The 16,504-nt window shown below is 39.0% G+C and overlaps 1 protein-coding gene across 3 annotated transcripts in view; it reads left to right on the top strand.

Moving 5' to 3' along the window:
- The first annotated feature begins 393 nt into the window (after positions 1 to 393).
- Positions 394 to 16,504, top strand: part of LOC149833014 (coiled-coil protein (DUF572)) — a 30,433-nt gene continuing 14,322 nt past the window's right edge. Inside the window, exons 1-7 of one of the 3 annotated variants that reach the window (XR_016433387.1) lie at positions 394 to 600; positions 689 to 933; positions 1,078 to 1,227; positions 1,312 to 1,455; positions 1,562 to 1,627; positions 1,723 to 1,776; positions 1,874 to 1,951. Coding sequence is in view for 1 of the 3 variants with exons in the window: in XM_090014842.1 (XP_089870968.1) it covers positions 841 to 933; positions 1,078 to 1,227; positions 1,312 to 1,365 (297 nt within the window). In the remaining 2 variants the exon portion in view is untranslated. Of the gene's footprint in view, positions 601 to 637; positions 934 to 1,077; positions 1,228 to 1,311; positions 1,456 to 1,561; positions 1,628 to 1,722; positions 1,777 to 1,873; positions 1,952 to 16,504 lie in introns of those variants that run through there. The other 2 variants (XR_016433388.1, XM_090014842.1) reach the window with 2 other exon arrangements.

Genomic DNA, 16,504 nt, shown 5'->3' with positions numbered 1-16,504 from the left:
CTTGTGGGGGCCACGTGGCAAGATCTAGGCATTGCCTTCGACGGTCAGGATGGGCATATGATGATTACCGTCATATGCACATATGACACGATCCCCATCCCCTTTATTTTCATAACCCCAGTTTTTGGGGGTCAAACACCCGCGACCCCCCTTCTCTGCCAAGTCCTAATCTTAAACCCCACTCCGGCAGTTGTTCTCCGTCGGCTCCCTCCGAAGAGCAGTTGTAAACCTTTCTCTCTCTCTCTCTCTCTCTCTCTCGTTTGCTTAGGTGGGCCCGCCGCAAGTTTGCAGTTGCAAGCGGGCTGATCTGGAGAACTTGGCTTTTTACTTCTTGGTGGGCTGTGGATGTCTTCGTTGCATCTTGGCTGATGTGTAAGCAATTTTGCGCCTCTCTTCCAACGTTATTCACCCCGTTCATTCGCCCTCTCTTCCTCACGACCCTGGCTGACTCTGTGTTCTTTTTTCTCTGTTTTCATACTTTCGGCCCTTTGTTTTGGGTCTGTTGTTGTTGTTGGCTTGCGGGCTCAACTCTTTGTTGATCCCCTGCCTTAGTAATAGTAATGTTGATGTTTCTTTCGGCTCTCTCTCTCGTTTGCCTAGGTTATTCTTGTTAATTGGATTTTGGTTTCGACTGATTTTTTTTCTTTGGCTTCTTCTTATTTCCATGTTCTTTTTCTCTTCGTCTCAGAAAAAAACTAAGAGTAAAAAGCAGCTGCAGCGAGTGAAGGGGGGAAGATAGGAGAAAGGAAGGTGCTCAACAAGTATTACCCTCCCGATTTCGACCCTTCGAAGATCCCAAAGAGGCGTCAGCCCAAGAACCAACAAATCAATGTGAGGATAATGCTCCCCATGAGCATCCGCTGCAACACCTGCGGCAATTACATCTACAAAGACTCCAAATTCAACTCCCGGAAGGAAGACGCCATCGGTGAGGTAGAAGTTTTCCTCTGATCTGCTGCTCCTCTCTTTCACCCAAGTTTTTATTTGGGTTTTATTCGTTACTTACTTATTCCTTCCCTCTTCTCACATGCTGAAGCTTTAACTTCATTTTGGGGGTTTCTGGTTTCTTGTTCTTAGACATATCTAGGGATCCAAGTGTTCAGGTTCTACTTCAAGTGCACCAAATGTTCGGCCGAAATTACGTTCAAGACGGACCCCCAAAACTCTGATTATATTGTGGAATCAGGTGCCATGCGAAATTTCGAGCCTTGGCGTGCCGAAGATGAGGTATGGGAGATTCTTGTAACAGTTTTGAATTTCATTTGGTGTTATATTTTGGGATTCTTACTAATGTCTTTCTTGTTGTCTTAGCTGTGGAGAAAGAAAGGAAAAAGAGGGACGCTGAAGAGATGGGAGATGCCATGAAATTTTTAGAGAATAGGACTTTGGACTCGAAGTGTGAGATGGACATTCTTGCTGCCCTAGATGAGATGAAGTCTATGAAGATTCTTCATGGTTGCATTTTGATGAATAGATGATTCTTGAATTGGATGTTTGTTCTAGTTCGTTAATTGGACTATTTAATGATGTATTCTGAATTGATCTGCTTTGTGTTTTGCAGTCCAGGCATGCGACTGTAAGTGTTGATGCAATGTTGGAAGCGCTGCAGCGTGCATCAGAAGAAAGGGTATGTTGCATCGTTTTTTTTTTTTTTTGGTGGGGGAAGATATTATGAAGTGTTTCTCAATAGCAGACATTGTAATTTCCATGTGTGATTGTCAGGAGAGAAAGCTAGAAGAAGAGGATGGAGCTATCATAAAGTCTATAGTGTTTCATGTAAGTATGCAGCTATGCGCGATCGTGGCTATCTCATTACTTTCTTAGCTTGCTTTTGACGTATCAAATCTTGACTAAAATTATGTTTCTGATGTAGAACTCAAAGGACTTTGTGCAGCGAATAGAAGACTATGGGGATGAGGATTTTGGTGAAGACTCAGGTGTCAGCCTCAAAGTATGTTGTTCTCTTATATTGTATTAATTGATGTTACTCTGAACAATAGAATCTTACTTGAGAATGTTGCCTTCTGAAGTCCCATTTATGTTTCTTAAACATGATGCTCTTAGAATTATCATTTTCAAAATATTTGTCATTAGAATAAAGAGTAGTTGCTAGTTGACTGTTGAACATAGAGTAAATATAATAATATATATATACATATGATCAGTTTCATGAAAGTATCATTTGTAGTGTTGTTGTGTCTGTTGCGTGACCAACCAAAATAAAAGTTTATTTTCTTAGAATAATTGAAATTCTTTCGTTCTCTTCTTGTATAGAGTGCTGTTATATCCATCAAACCAAGCTATAGCTGTTGATTATTACTTGTGAACATACAGTTGATTGTAGGGTAGAATTTTTTATTTTGAGCTAGTAACCACCATTATATCGTACAGGAAATGTATTTACCATGTTATAACTTCTTGATGCAGAACATTGTTTTGGTAACAAAAGAATGGACCCTGACATAAAATATTGAAAGGATTCAACAACTATGTCAAGGGCAGAATTTAATCCAACATATGAAAATGGCCAGTTTCATTTAGCTGATCACTCTGAATCATGCCATCAACCCTTAGATGTTTTACTGGGTCCATGTAATAATGAATCCCCTGGTGTTTTTCAATCTAATAGTAGTCCTTTGAAGCAAATAATAGATTATTTTGTTAACAGAAGTTAGAAACAGCAACCCATAACACAAAAGGCAAAAAGGGACTCCTTAACTCTAGCAAGAGTGGGATGTAATCCTATAGAAGACAAAGTTTCCATTTGTCATCTATTCTTAGAATTTTTTCTGCTTGATCTAAGGATGGTCCTCTTTTCAACTCTTAGTGATCTTTGTTAGAGCCTTCACCTTGGTGTTAGAACTTGATTGAGGATGAAGGCAAGGTGAGAAGCCTGGTATGCCCTGCCTTGCCATTTGGTAAGGAGTACAACAACAACAAACAACAACAACTACGCCTTCATCCCAAAACAATTGGGGTCAGCGATATGAACCAAAAAAGAAATTCATTTTGGGTCTTCCACATGAATCCTTTTCCTCCAATCATTTCTATCCAACGCCATGTCCTCGGTGAGGTTCAAAGCATTCATATCCTTTCCTATCATCTCCATCCAAGTCTTCCTAGGCCTACCCCGACCTCTTTTAACTAATATATTTTCCCATTTCTCCAACCTTCTAACTGGAGCATCATTAGGCCTTCGCCGAATATGTCCAAACCACCGTAAACGATTCTCTCGCATCTTATTTTCAATGGGTGCAACACCTACCTTCTTACGTATCTCTTCGTTCCGAATCTTATCTTTTATTGTATTTCCACACATCCATCTAAGCATCCGCATCTCAGCTACACTCATTTTTTGAATATGATGTCTCTTGGCAGCCCAACATTCCGTACCATATAGTAAAGCGGGTCTAATAGTCGTCCTATAAAACTTTCCCTTCAACCGCAATGGCATTCTACGATCGCACAGCACTCCAGTAGCACTTTTCCATTTCATCCACCCAACCTTTATCCTATGATTTACATCTCCATCAATTTCTCCATACTTTTGAATGATGGATCCCAAATATTTGAAATAATCATTCACCGGTATATCTTGCTCACCAAGCTTCACTACACTCCCATCACTACTTCGTTGCTTACTAAACCGACATTCCATATATTCAGTCTTACTCTTACTCAACTTAAAACCTCTAGCTTCCAATGTCTGTCTCCATAATTCTAACTTAGCATTAACCCCAGCTTTAGACTCATCAATCAAAACAATATCATCAGCAAACAACATACACCACGGTACATTTTCTTGAATTGATCTCGTAAGCTCATCCATCACTATCGCAAATAGGAAAGGGCTTAAAGCAGATCCTTGATGTAACCCAACCGTTATCGGAAAATTGGTTGTCACCCCTCCACAAGTGCGGACATTGGTTACTACTCCTTCATACATATCTTTAATTATACTAATGTACTTGAGAGAAACACCTTTCTTCATCATTGTCCACCAGAGAACGTCCCTAGGTACTCTATCGTATGCCTTCTCTAAATCAATAAGAACCATATGCAAATCTTTGTTCCTCTCTCTATATCTTTCAATAAGTTGTCTAAGAAGATGTATAGCTTCCATAGTTGATCTTCCAGGCATAAAACCAAATTGATTCTCCGATATCATGACAACCTTCCTCAACCTAGACTCAATCACCCTCTCCCAAAGTTTCATAGTATGACTCATGAGTTTTATACCACGATAGTTTGTGCAATCTTGTATATCACCCTTATTCTTATAAAAAGGCACCAAAGTACTCTTCCTCCACTCATTAGGCATCTTATTTGTTCGCCAAATCAAGTTAAAAAGATTTGTCAACCATTCTAAACCTTTCTCTCCCAAGCATTTCCAAGCCTCGATAGGTATACCATCTGGGCCAACTGCCCTTCTTGATTTCATTTTCTTCAAAGCCTCTGCAATTTCTTTCTTTTGAATCTTGCGCATGAAGTCACGATTTATCTCATGAAAAGGAATGGAGAAGTCTCCAAGATCTTGAGCATGACTATCATTAAATAGCTTATCAAAATAATCTTTCCATCTCTCCTTAATCTCCTCATCTTTGACTAAAACCCTTTGCGTTTCATCTTTGATACATCTAACCATACCCAAATCCTTCGATTTCCTATCTCTCATCTTTGCAAGCCTATAAATATCCTTCTCGCCTTCTTTGGTATCCAACTTGTCATAAACCTCCTTATATACCTTAGCCCTCGCGTTTCGAACAACTTTTTTAGCTTCCTTCTTTGCTATCATATACTTCTCCAAATTCTCATTATCACGACTCTTACTTAGATTTCTATAACACTCTCTTTTAACCTTAATAGCTAATTTGACATCCTCGTTCCACCATGATGTATCCTTACCTAGTGGTGCACCGCCTTTAGACTCACCCAATACCTCCTTAGCTACTTTTCTCATACCACCCGCTATCTTATTCCACATTGATTCTGAATCCTCCTCGAGACACCAATCAACTTCCTTAACTACCTGCTCTACAAACATTCCTTGTTTAGCTCCTTTCAGTGCCCACCACTTAATTCTAGGATCTATCCTATGTCTATCCCTTTTGCGGCATTGTCTAATTCTAAGATCTAAAATTAAGACTCTATGTTGTGTAGCTACACTTTCTCCTGGTATAACCTTACAATCGATGCAACAACCCCTATCTCTCTTTCTAAGTAGGAAAAAATCTATCTGACTCGTATTAACCCCACTTTTAAATGTTACTAGGTGAGACTCCCTCTTCCTAAACCAAGTGTTTGCTAAGATAATATCATAGGACAAACAAAAATCTAAAATCCTTTCTCCACTTTCATTTCTTTCTCCTATACCATAGCCTCCATGGATATTCTCAAATCCATCCCTACTAATGCCTACATGTCCATTAAGGTCACCGCCGATGAAAAGCTTTTCTCCATAAGATGTCTCTTGTACTACTCCATCTAAATCTTCCCAAAATTGATGCTTAATGGAATCATCTAAACCTACTTGAGGTGCATAAACACTAATAATATTAATAATATCCGTACCTAATACTAATTTAATAAGTAAAATTCTATCACCCTTCCTACGGACCTCAACTACATTATCTATAAACTGACGACTCATAGCAATCCCTACTCCATTCCTATTCCTATTTATTCCTGTATACCAAATCTTATATCCCCAAGGTTCTATCACTTTAGCTTTCTCACCTACCCATTTGGTCTCTTGAAGACATAAAATATCAATCTTTCTCCTACACATAACATCTACTAACTCTACCAACTTACCAGTTAAAGACCCTATGTTCCAAGTGGCTAACCTAATTTTATGGTCTTGGACTAACTTCTTTACCCCCACCCGTCCAACAAAGTGAGGGAACCCTTGCCTATTTGACACCACACCCGGGCGCCGGTGTGACGCGTCGCTTCTGGGCGACGACCTAGCAACCCTTGCACATTTATCACTGCCTCCGGGCCTAGAGAGTACAGCGCGTCGCTCAGTAGGGAACGCCCCAACGAAATTCTCATATTGGTTCATTTTCATAGGATATGACAAAGTTTTTATGCTGGCTGTCACAGGCCTACCGCAACCCTCCTCCTTTATCCGGGCTTGGGACCGGCAGTGTATAACTACACAGGCGGAGTTAAGGAGTGCTCACATTAAATCCGGGCTTGGGACCATTTGGTAAGGAGTGCTCACATTAAATCCAGTCTGTCCCTTTAAGTGAAACTAATCTCGTTGTGTGCTGTCTGAATAAAAGCCATAAAAGAAAAGGATTTTTTAGTCTCCTGTAAAGAGAAGAGGGGGTCCTGATTATGAATAAGAGATGAAAGGAGGAAACAACAGGTTGAGGTGCTTCAGTGGCCCACCTTTGAAAGCTACGGAGACACCCGTGCACCAGTGGGGTTTGATCTGGTGCCTTCATCTCAGCACCTTCACAAGCTGGTCATGCGGGCAACCCCCATGGTGGTAAGGCAGAGTGGTCGTGGGGTCCCACCCGGGATTTTCCTTGCTTCGCCAAGGGTTCCTCATCATAAAAAAAAGCAGGTTAAGGTGCTGTTGGAGCTGGAGATTGCTTTTGAGGAGGAAAAAAAGTCACTATATGGGATGAAAAGGATGAAAATGATGAAAATTTCCCATCATATAAATGCCTAAATAAAATTAAAAGTCCAGCATTACTGATCAATGCCTCCACTCTGTCTATGATGGATGCCTAAGATGGATGAGGGGGAATTAACAAAAAATGAAGGAAAAGGAAGTGTATGTGCTTGATGATAGGAAGAAAAGACAACAGGTATCATTCTTTATGTGCAAATGATACAAGAAAGTAAATAATGTGCAACAATGGGGGGAAAAGATACAGATTTGCAATCCCCTACATTCAACCGCTATTATGAGCAGGGCTGGTGAACAAGTCAAACCACTATTATTAGCAGGGCTGCTTTTCTCAATAGGAGCTTCTGGCCTGTAACAGCGGGGGTCCTGATTTTGAAGAAGAGATGAAAGGAGGATTCAACAGGTTGAGGTGCTTACGTGGCCCACCTTTGAAAGCTGCAGACACACCCGTGCACCAGTGAGGTTTGATTGCCTTCATCTCAGCACCCTCACAACCACCCCTGCGGTGGTAAGGCATGGTGGTCATGGGGTCCCCACCTGGGATTTTCCTTGCTTCAGCGAGGTTTCCTTGTCATAAAAAAAAAACAGGTTGAGGTGTTGTTGGAACTGGAGTTTGCTTTTGAGGAGGTAAAAAAAGTCACTATATGGGATGAAAAGGATGAAAATTTCCGATCATATAAATGCCTAAAGAAAATTAAAAGTCCAGCATTACTGATCAATGCCACCCTATGTCACACGAACTCGGCTAGGGAGGCGCCGCATCCGAGTCGACACGCCCCGACACGGGTGCGGCTTCGGACTCGGCGTGGACTCGATCAACGCCGAGTCGGACTCGGTCAACGAGTCGAGGTTGAGTCCGTCCACATTTTGGACTCGGTCAACTTTGACCGAGTCCAAAAATGTCCATTTTTAGGACAAAAAATATATTTTTTATAGCTTTTTTTTTAAAAAAAAATTATATAACCAGACTGTGCAATGCAGTTGCACAATCGCAGACTGTGCAACTGCAACTGCACAGTCACTGCATTGCACAGTCTGTGACTGTGCACAGTCTGTGACTGCATTGCACAGACTGTGCAACTGTTAACGTATAAAGTTTAAACATTTGAATGTCAAAACTGAACAAATCACAAAGATGTGAATGCTATAGTAAAGGGGTCATTTCAAAATTTGGACCACTATAGATTATGGACCATTTCACAAGGTCATAGTTTCAAGTTTTTTTTCCTTTAACCATGGCCCATAGATGTGTTTACCTTAATTTTAATTGTTTACTAGAATTATTGTTATATATATATATAGCCGAGTCCCCGTGTTTAAAATTTTTGAAATTGTGCCGCACCCGCACCCATGTGACATAGATGCCACCACTCTGACTATGACGGATGTCTAAGATGGAGAGATGAAGGGGAATTAACAAGAAATGAAGAAAAAGAAAGCGTATATGCATGATGATAGGAAGAAAAGACAACAATTGTAATTCTTTATGTGCAAATGATACAAGAAGAAGGTAAATAATGTGCAATGATGGAGGAAGATACTGATTTGCAATCCTCTACTTTCAACTGCTATTATGAGCAGGGCTGGTGAACAAGTCAAACCACTATTATTAGCGGGGCGGGGCTACTTTTCTCAATAGGAGCTTCTGGCCTGTAACAGTTCAAGTTGATTTGTTTATGCGCATGTGCTGGCTCATTTGGAGCAAAAAAAATCTAAAGAAGGGACAATAGGAAAAAATGAACTTTAATACTTGTTTATATAATTTTTTGTTTTTCAAAGTATCATAAAGTGAATAAATGACCTCCAGCCTTCTTTATTTAGAGTCTTGCCTAGCAATAAATTAGTTTGTTCATTATTCTCTGATACATATAAAATATACATATATTTACAAGCCTACTTGTGATCATCGCAAAATTTTTCCTCTCTTGGTGTTTCTCTATCTTCCTTCTCTTCTTCCTTTCTAACCTTTATTTCCTTCTTTTTGAAGGGAGAAAATAAAAGACAGAAAAGAAGAGAGAAGAGAAAAGAAAAGAAAAAGAAGAGAGAGAGGAAATCTTCTGCGAAGGTCTCACTTGACCTTAGTTCTTGAAAAAGAAAAAAGATTACTCGCCTCCGTTTTGAAATATTTGCGGGAAAATTTGAGAGACGGGGCTCGCTCGTCGGTACGAGGTTCGACCGTTCCTGACGCCTTTACCTGGGGTAATCGAACGAAGGATCGAATTTATGCCTTTTTGCTTTGCCTTAATGTTATCTAAAAATTTATTCTAAATCTATATGCACAAAGAATCATGCTTGTGCAATGCAAAAGATGTATGCTCTTTTTGAAAAAAATGATGATTTGGAAATATGAGACTTTTCAAGTGAAAATGTGATGATAGAATGAAGAAATGTTTTCTGAATAGTTGAATTTAACTTAGAGCTTTGAGATAGAAAAGAGATTTGGAGTTCTGAGTTTTTGAAATAATCAGAGTTTTGAGAAAATAAATCTTGACTTTTGAGAAAGAATCATTTTGAAGCTGAGATAATAAGGTAAAGGAAAGGAAGTTTCAAAGTCAGAAATGGACTTTGGATTTAGAATTTTGAACTTTGGAGAGGAAAATGGATATTTGAAATGGAATTGAATTCTTTATTTGAAGCTCGAAATCAGAATGAGATTTGAGAAATCCAAATTGAGTTTGAAAAATAGAATTGGGTTTAAGAGATCAAGATGGGATATGAAAATGGAATCAGATTTGAAATCCGAAAATCAAGATAGAATTTGAATCCACAGTCTGAATTCTAAAATGGAATTTGAATCTGAAATCTAAGATCCAAGATGGAATTGGATCCGAAATTTGGAATGGATTTTGGATCTGAAGTCTGAGATCAAAGATGGAATTGAATTCTGAATCCTAAATGGAATTTGGATCTAAAGTCTGAGATCCAAGATGGAATTGGATTCTGGACCCTAAAATGAATTTTTGATCTGAAGTCTTAGATCCAAGACGGAATTGGATTCTGGATTCTAAAAATGGATTTTGGATCTGAAGCTTGAATTTAGATTTGGAAAATGAATCAAGAATTTCAAAGTTAAATTGAACTTTGAATTTGATTGGAGTTTATAAAATGAATTTGAAACTTCAAAGCCAAATTGGACTTTGAATTTAAATTTAGAATATGAAGATGGCATTTGAATTTACAGGAGTTGAAAGTTGACTTGAGAAGTGAAGAAGATGTTTGAAAGAACTCACTTGGATTTTGAAAAAAAGATTTTTTGAAAAACATGATGCAATTCTATCCTAAATGATGAATGAATCTAAAAGAATGTAAAATTGAATTTTAAAAATCACATTTCATTCTTTAAATGAATGTAAATAAGATTGAAGATATGATATATCCCTGACTATGGTCATTAAATATATCATATAATAATCACACTTGAATTCAGGTGAAGAATAAAATATATTTTGGTGCTTTTATAGAGTTTAAAATGAAATTAACTCTCAATATATCTTGACTATGACCATTGATATATATATATATATATATATATATATATATATATATATATATTGAGCTAATTTTAAACTAAACTCTGATAAAAGAAGAATATTTGAAAATATGATGATTTTTGAAGAGAATCCAGTGTGGATCCAATGTTATTTTATAAAAGATGAAAATCCTAAGTCTTGTTAACATCTTGACTATGGTCATTGATGTAAATCATCAACTTAGGATTAATCACCTTTTATAAAATGGTGCACGTGCCATTCGTGTGCCCATTTATGAATTTTCAGAAATAAAGGAAAATGATGAAATAAATGATATTTACATGCTCATCCATTCTAATTTAAGAACTTGAAAATGTAATCTTCTCATTGATGATCTAACTATTACATTATGATCATGAATTCTGAAGGGATGAAAAGTATCTAACTTGAAAAAGGGAAATCCATAATCCTGCAAAACAGAGTTAGTATTTACAAGGGCATAGAAATATAGAAGAGAACCATGTTGAAGTTGATATGCACATGATCACTTTTGATGAAGAAATGCCTACACTATATACAATACATGATGAACATGTGATAAAAAAAGAAAAAAATGTAGGTGATGGTGTTTGGTCAATATGCTGATATGGAGGTACAAAAGTCACAGCTGTTTTATTGAACTGCTGTGCGGCTAAGAGGGCCAAATCAACTCTTTGGATTGTTGTGAAAGATAGGAATTTGCAGTAGTGAGTGTAATTACACAGTGGCTGTGTGACATGAGTGAAAGTAAATGATGTATATTGATAGTGCAAGTGAGTGTTGACAGTTGCTGAAGGTAAGGATGCAGGGGAATGGGTATACAGCAGGGGAATGAAGAGTGCACAATGTGATTTGCAGGTGGTGGAAGATGATGATGAGCTGGCTGTTGTGAAGGTGCAGAAAGTGATGATGCACAATGTGATTTGCAGGTGGTGGAAGATGATGATGAGCTGGCTGTGCTGGTTTTTGCAGGGTGGTGTGGCAGTGCTGTGAGGATGCGGCTGTAATATGGAGGAGGTATGCAGCAATGTATGAATACTGCAGTAGACGCAGCAGTATAGAGACACAAGGGGTGATTGTGCGTAAAAGTGGGGTTGAAGCTGAATATGAGGATGCAATGCATTTAGTAGGTGGCAAATAATGGGAGATGCTGCAATAAATGAGATGCAGTGCTTTGGTGGATGCAACGGTATTTGCAGGGGATAGTGGAAAAGGTGATTACAGATGTGGCCTATGCACTTGACAAGTGAAGCAGTAGATGCACTGTTGAGATGGTGATTTGCCCAAATGCTGATGAAGTAGATGGATAACGAAGAGGGCAGGGGCAAGTGCTCAAGTTAACTATGACAGGTAAAATACATGGCAGTGATAAGTATGATATTGTAGGGTGGAAAGTACATAGGAATGGTCTATTTAAAAAAAAATGTAAAAAAAATGTATCAGCACAAACCAACATACAGGCATAAAATGTTTGCAGATATACTAATGTATTCGACCTATGTGCCTGTTTGAGCAACAGCTAGTTAAAGCTGCAGGGGATAGAAACTCCCACAGTCAAATCTTTCCCAGAAGGGGCCCACAGAAAGGAGCATTCTGGATAATACTCGATCTTCTCCATATTACTTCAAATACCGGTTCACTCTTATGATGTTTCTGTAGGCCATTACAGAAGTCCAAGTCAACACTTTCATCCTTTTCACCTAATACCAGCCAAAATTATCAACCCTCCCAAATTTGCACCAGAACTTTGAGATAACCTCTTTATCATATCATGCTGCAGGGTCCTTATCTAAATTCTCTTCCGGTCTTAGATATATATATATTTTCAAGGTTTTCCTCTCATCATAGTTTGTTGAAAGCTATCATGACTGGAAAATTTAATGCACTTATGAAGGGAGGTTGTAGTGGAAAATGATGTAGTAAGATGAACCATAACAATGATCCAATTGTAGTTTGAACAGGAAATTTAGCCTGATTCAGTGATGCAGGCATCGGCTTCATGATCTCCATCATCCAGCCTTTGTCTATAGTCTTTAGCTTGACGATTAAACTTGTATTCTATACCACGATTGACACAAGACCCCCCACCAGCTCTCCTTGAAACCCCCAAAGCAAATGTAGCTGAACTCGAAGAGGTTATAGGCAAAGGCGCCTTCTAGAATTTCACCAGTAGGCCAGAATGGCTTCTATGGAACCCATACAAAAGTACCAGTAAACGAGGAACCACAACACTCTCTTCATCTCTATATCGCCAGGAGTCAGACCTTCAGTTCTTTTGATAAAAATGAGAAGAACTCACGAAACAATTTACCCTTTCTCTTTCTTTTTTTTCTTTTTAAAAGAAAAGAAAAGAAGCATTATGATCAGTAAGAAAATATGAGACTACGGGGACTAAATGAAGAGAGTGTTGGCAACAAATGCAATATCACACAAGAAATTAAATAAAACCACAAACGCCCAGAGAAAAAGAAAAAAAAATTCAATACACCATAAATAGTAGAGATATAATAGACACAATGACATCTTAAGTATTGGAGACTTCATAAGGCTAAGAAGCTCATTCTTAGCGTTCCCGTTTATCTGGAACTCGAAAGGGCTAGGACTAGTGAAGAGTAAGAAGAAAGAGACATTAATGTAAGGATTCAAGATGATGGTGCGTAGGTAGGGAAATAACAGACAGATAATGAACACCCAAAAGGAAATTTAACCAAAATTATGACTGTAAAACTCAGATATCATGTATTAAATGAAAAGAAAATATGATGTGCACATGACTAGTGAAGAGATGAGGTTAAGAGCAAAGGGAAATGTGCTGCCATGTATCGATAAGGTGGATTCAAGCTTGCTGCAAATAGCTCTGTAGCAGCATAGTGGTGTTGCCTGCGACTCCAGAACTGCCACTGCCTCTAGCTGACCACCCCTTACGCAAGCTGGCAAGGTCAGAGCCTGGAATTGCTGAGGAACATGACCATATCCCGTCCAACCCTTCCAGATTGAGCTTTAGAACCTCTAGAAACTTCTTTGCCTTGTCCGATAGTGTCAACTAGAGTCTGACAGTTTCCCCATGTATCATCAAAAGAGCCTGATCGTGGCTTAAATGAGCTCTTAATGCAAGATAACTCGTGAATGGAATGGTCCAGAAATAATTTCAATTGAATTGAACTCTGCACTGTGATCATTAATTTTCAGATCTTCATCTGTGATTTGCAGCCTTCGAAGCTCCAGATCCAGGGTTGATGGAGGGGAGCTTTTTAAGATATCCCGTCAAAAGCCCAAGGGAGATCCACAGAAGCTCATGATACAACCACTCATGAGAGACTCGATTTCCATTAAAACAGGACAAGGTGTTTGCAAATGACCCAGAAAATATTTTTACGACAGACTGTAGGGTGGATTGTCTCGGGAACTCAATATTCTCAGCAGATCTAGTGAAATGGGTGCCAAACTCATCCGATTTCTCAGAAGAGAGAATTAAACAAAGTAATCACAATAGATCGTGTAATGAGGAATGTACGTTTAGAGAATGATGATTCTAGATTGAGCTAAAATACACTTATATCTACAATTATGTAAATGCAATTGATGATGAATAAAATTTCAGAGAAAAAAAAATGAGTGAATGCAAACAAAATACTGGGAATAAAACAAATTCAGTAGATCATGAAAAATGCAAATTACAACTTGATGAACAAATGCATTTGAATGATATATTCAGAATTTGAACAGGAAGCCAACAAGAAGGTAATACGTACATGATTTGTTGTAGCTTCACAATGCAATAAGCATTTGGGAGCAATCTTACTATAGCAACATGCATCATTGAGGCTGCGATAGGCAGATCAACGATACAGGGTGCCTCTGACGAAAAAAAAAAAATTATTGTGAAGGGAAAGGTGAAGAAATGACATGACTCCCGCAGGGCTCTTGGAATTCAGAATGAAGGGCGATATCTCCTGTATTCAACGGGTATATTGGAGCTTCAAAGATTGCTCAGAAGCTCAAGGCCAAAGGGTAAGGAGACGAGAGACTAATGAAATTATAAGCAGCAAATCCAAAAAAACAAGCGAGAGGATTAAAAGAGAAAATGAGCCATACGAATGCAGAAAAAGGAACAATAAATTGGGTAAAGCGTACAGAAATATCAAAGGATTCAAAACGAACTAACAAGAAGAAAGAAAGACATAAATTAACTATATAAAAAAATGCTGGAATGATCCATTCCTTTTTATATCGCACACCTAGATCGATACTGCAATTCTGCAATCCAATTTTCTAGATTGTGCTTCAAGGTATTAGGATAAATAACAAAGCAATGAAGGCAAACATAGGAAAGTTGTGGTTGAAGAATTCTCAGAGGAGGTATAGAGGGAAGGTGAATGATGACTTACCATGGCTTTGCAAGGATCCTGAAGGAGGGAATTCCCTCTGTGTTTTACTGTGGAAATCCCCTACTGCTGAAGAAGAGGGGAAGGAGAACGATCGAGAAGAAGAAGGGGAAGAAGTGTCGAATATGGAGAGGTGAAGGCGATGGAGAAGAGCTCGACCCCTGTTTTGTTTATATAACAGCAGGCCGTTACATTTTTTTCAAAGGGAGTGCCCCCTTTTTTAAGAAAATTCAGAAACGAGGTTCTTTTAAAGCAGTCTTTTTCAAAGTAATGGTTTCCTTTACAGAGTTTTTCAGAGAGGTGGTCTTTCTTCAAGGACAATTTTCAAAACAAGGGTGGAGCCCCTTTTCTGAAAGCTTTTCTTTTAAGTTTTTGAAGGACAACCTAAGATACAGAGAGGACACAAAGGTTTTCCCATGACTGGATCCAAACGAGGTTTTTAAAGGTAAAATATTTGTTTTTGAAATATTTCAAGATTTTTCTAAAATGAGGTTTTTTTGAGAAAAGTAGGGTTAATTTTGGAAATTGAATTTCAGAAATGGATCTGGGTCTGGGATTTTTGATAAAACATTAGAATCCAGATCTTGAATTGAGATCGGACCTTGAACTGAGAAAAACTTCTGAGAAAATATAAAGAATTTGAAATTTTTTATTTTTTATTTTATTTTTGGAACAATAAGAGATTCAGGATCAGAATTGGATCCAGATACCCGATTTGGACCAGAAATGAAGATTGAGTCTGGATTCCAGTGAATCCGAGAAATGAATGAAAATTTTATCAAAAATTGACCTGATTATTCAAAAGATGGACCCAGGGGCAAAGAAGGAATTTTTGGATTTTTTTGAAAAATTTGGGGTGTTCACACTACTCTAGTCAATCCAAGCTAAACAGCCCTTGTTCAAGCTCAGTACACTTGGTTTTTTTTTTTTGAATAATCTCGCATCATTTACCATAACAAGCTCACATTGAGCTAAGTACGAGCATATGTTACAAGCGTGAGCAAGTTCATTACCAAGTGAAACCAAGCCAATTTACAAGTTACCAACCCTAATGATAAGCTCCTATTTGGAACATTTAGAGTAGTGATGCAGCGAGGAAGCCGAAACCTTCGCGTAAAGGTTGCCAACGTTGGTGCTCTTTACAACAGCGAGGGAGTCGACGCTGTCACGCTATGGGTTGACGTTGATGCTGGTCTCCCAATGCACAGTCAGTCGAGCATCCACGAATATTCAAAGGAAACGTGAAAACAAAAAATCGGATTAATCGATCCGAGCGATACTTTATTATGAGATCGGTAATGTCACGGGCCTATTTCCTTTAATGGGCCAGCGCGGTGCGACGGTCCTTCCTCACCGCTGCAAGCCTACTCGTCAGCTCACTTGCCGATCGCGGAAGCTTGTAATCAGAGTGCAAGAGAGCAAGAGAGAATAAAGGGAGAGAAATTGCAATCACAAGAAGCAATCACAACGAGGGTGAACAAAAGAAAGCTCAACGCATTTACTTCATTCACAATTTTGCTCGCAGGCTATTACAGTTCAAGTATACGGGCTGCCCCTTCGGGGTATTGATTCACCTGAATCGGACAACTTACATCAGACTGAACAAAAGCAAAACAAACTCTAAGCACAACTGTACACTGTAAGTCGCAAGGGAACATGCTCCCCCCTTCAAATCATGCGCCGTCCTCGGCGCCATCTATTTCGTGGTAAGCCCTGACTTCAGCCGGGTAGCGGCTGTTCATTCGAAATGCAGGCTCCCACGTTGGTTCCGCTGTTTCCTCCCACTGCACCAAGTATTTCTTCGCTTGTCCCAAGTAGTTGACCTTGTGGTGAAGGATCTGACTGAGGTGCTTCTCGGCCCGTTGTGTTGTCGGGGCCCTCTGCATGATGGGAGCGCGTTGTGGCACACTGCGTTCTGGGTCTCCATCATCTGGATGAAACTGTTTGAGGTTGCACACGTGAAACAC

This window comes from Nuphar pumila, chromosome 7 (genome assembly GCF_984573655.1).
Source record: "Nuphar pumila chromosome 7, dmNupPumi1.hap1.1, whole genome shotgun sequence".
Classification (NCBI taxonomy): domain Eukaryota; kingdom Viridiplantae; phylum Streptophyta; class Magnoliopsida; order Nymphaeales; family Nymphaeaceae; genus Nuphar; species Nuphar pumila.
The sequence above is the reverse complement of the archived record's forward strand: the minus strand, read 5'-3'. Positions and strand labels throughout refer to the sequence as shown.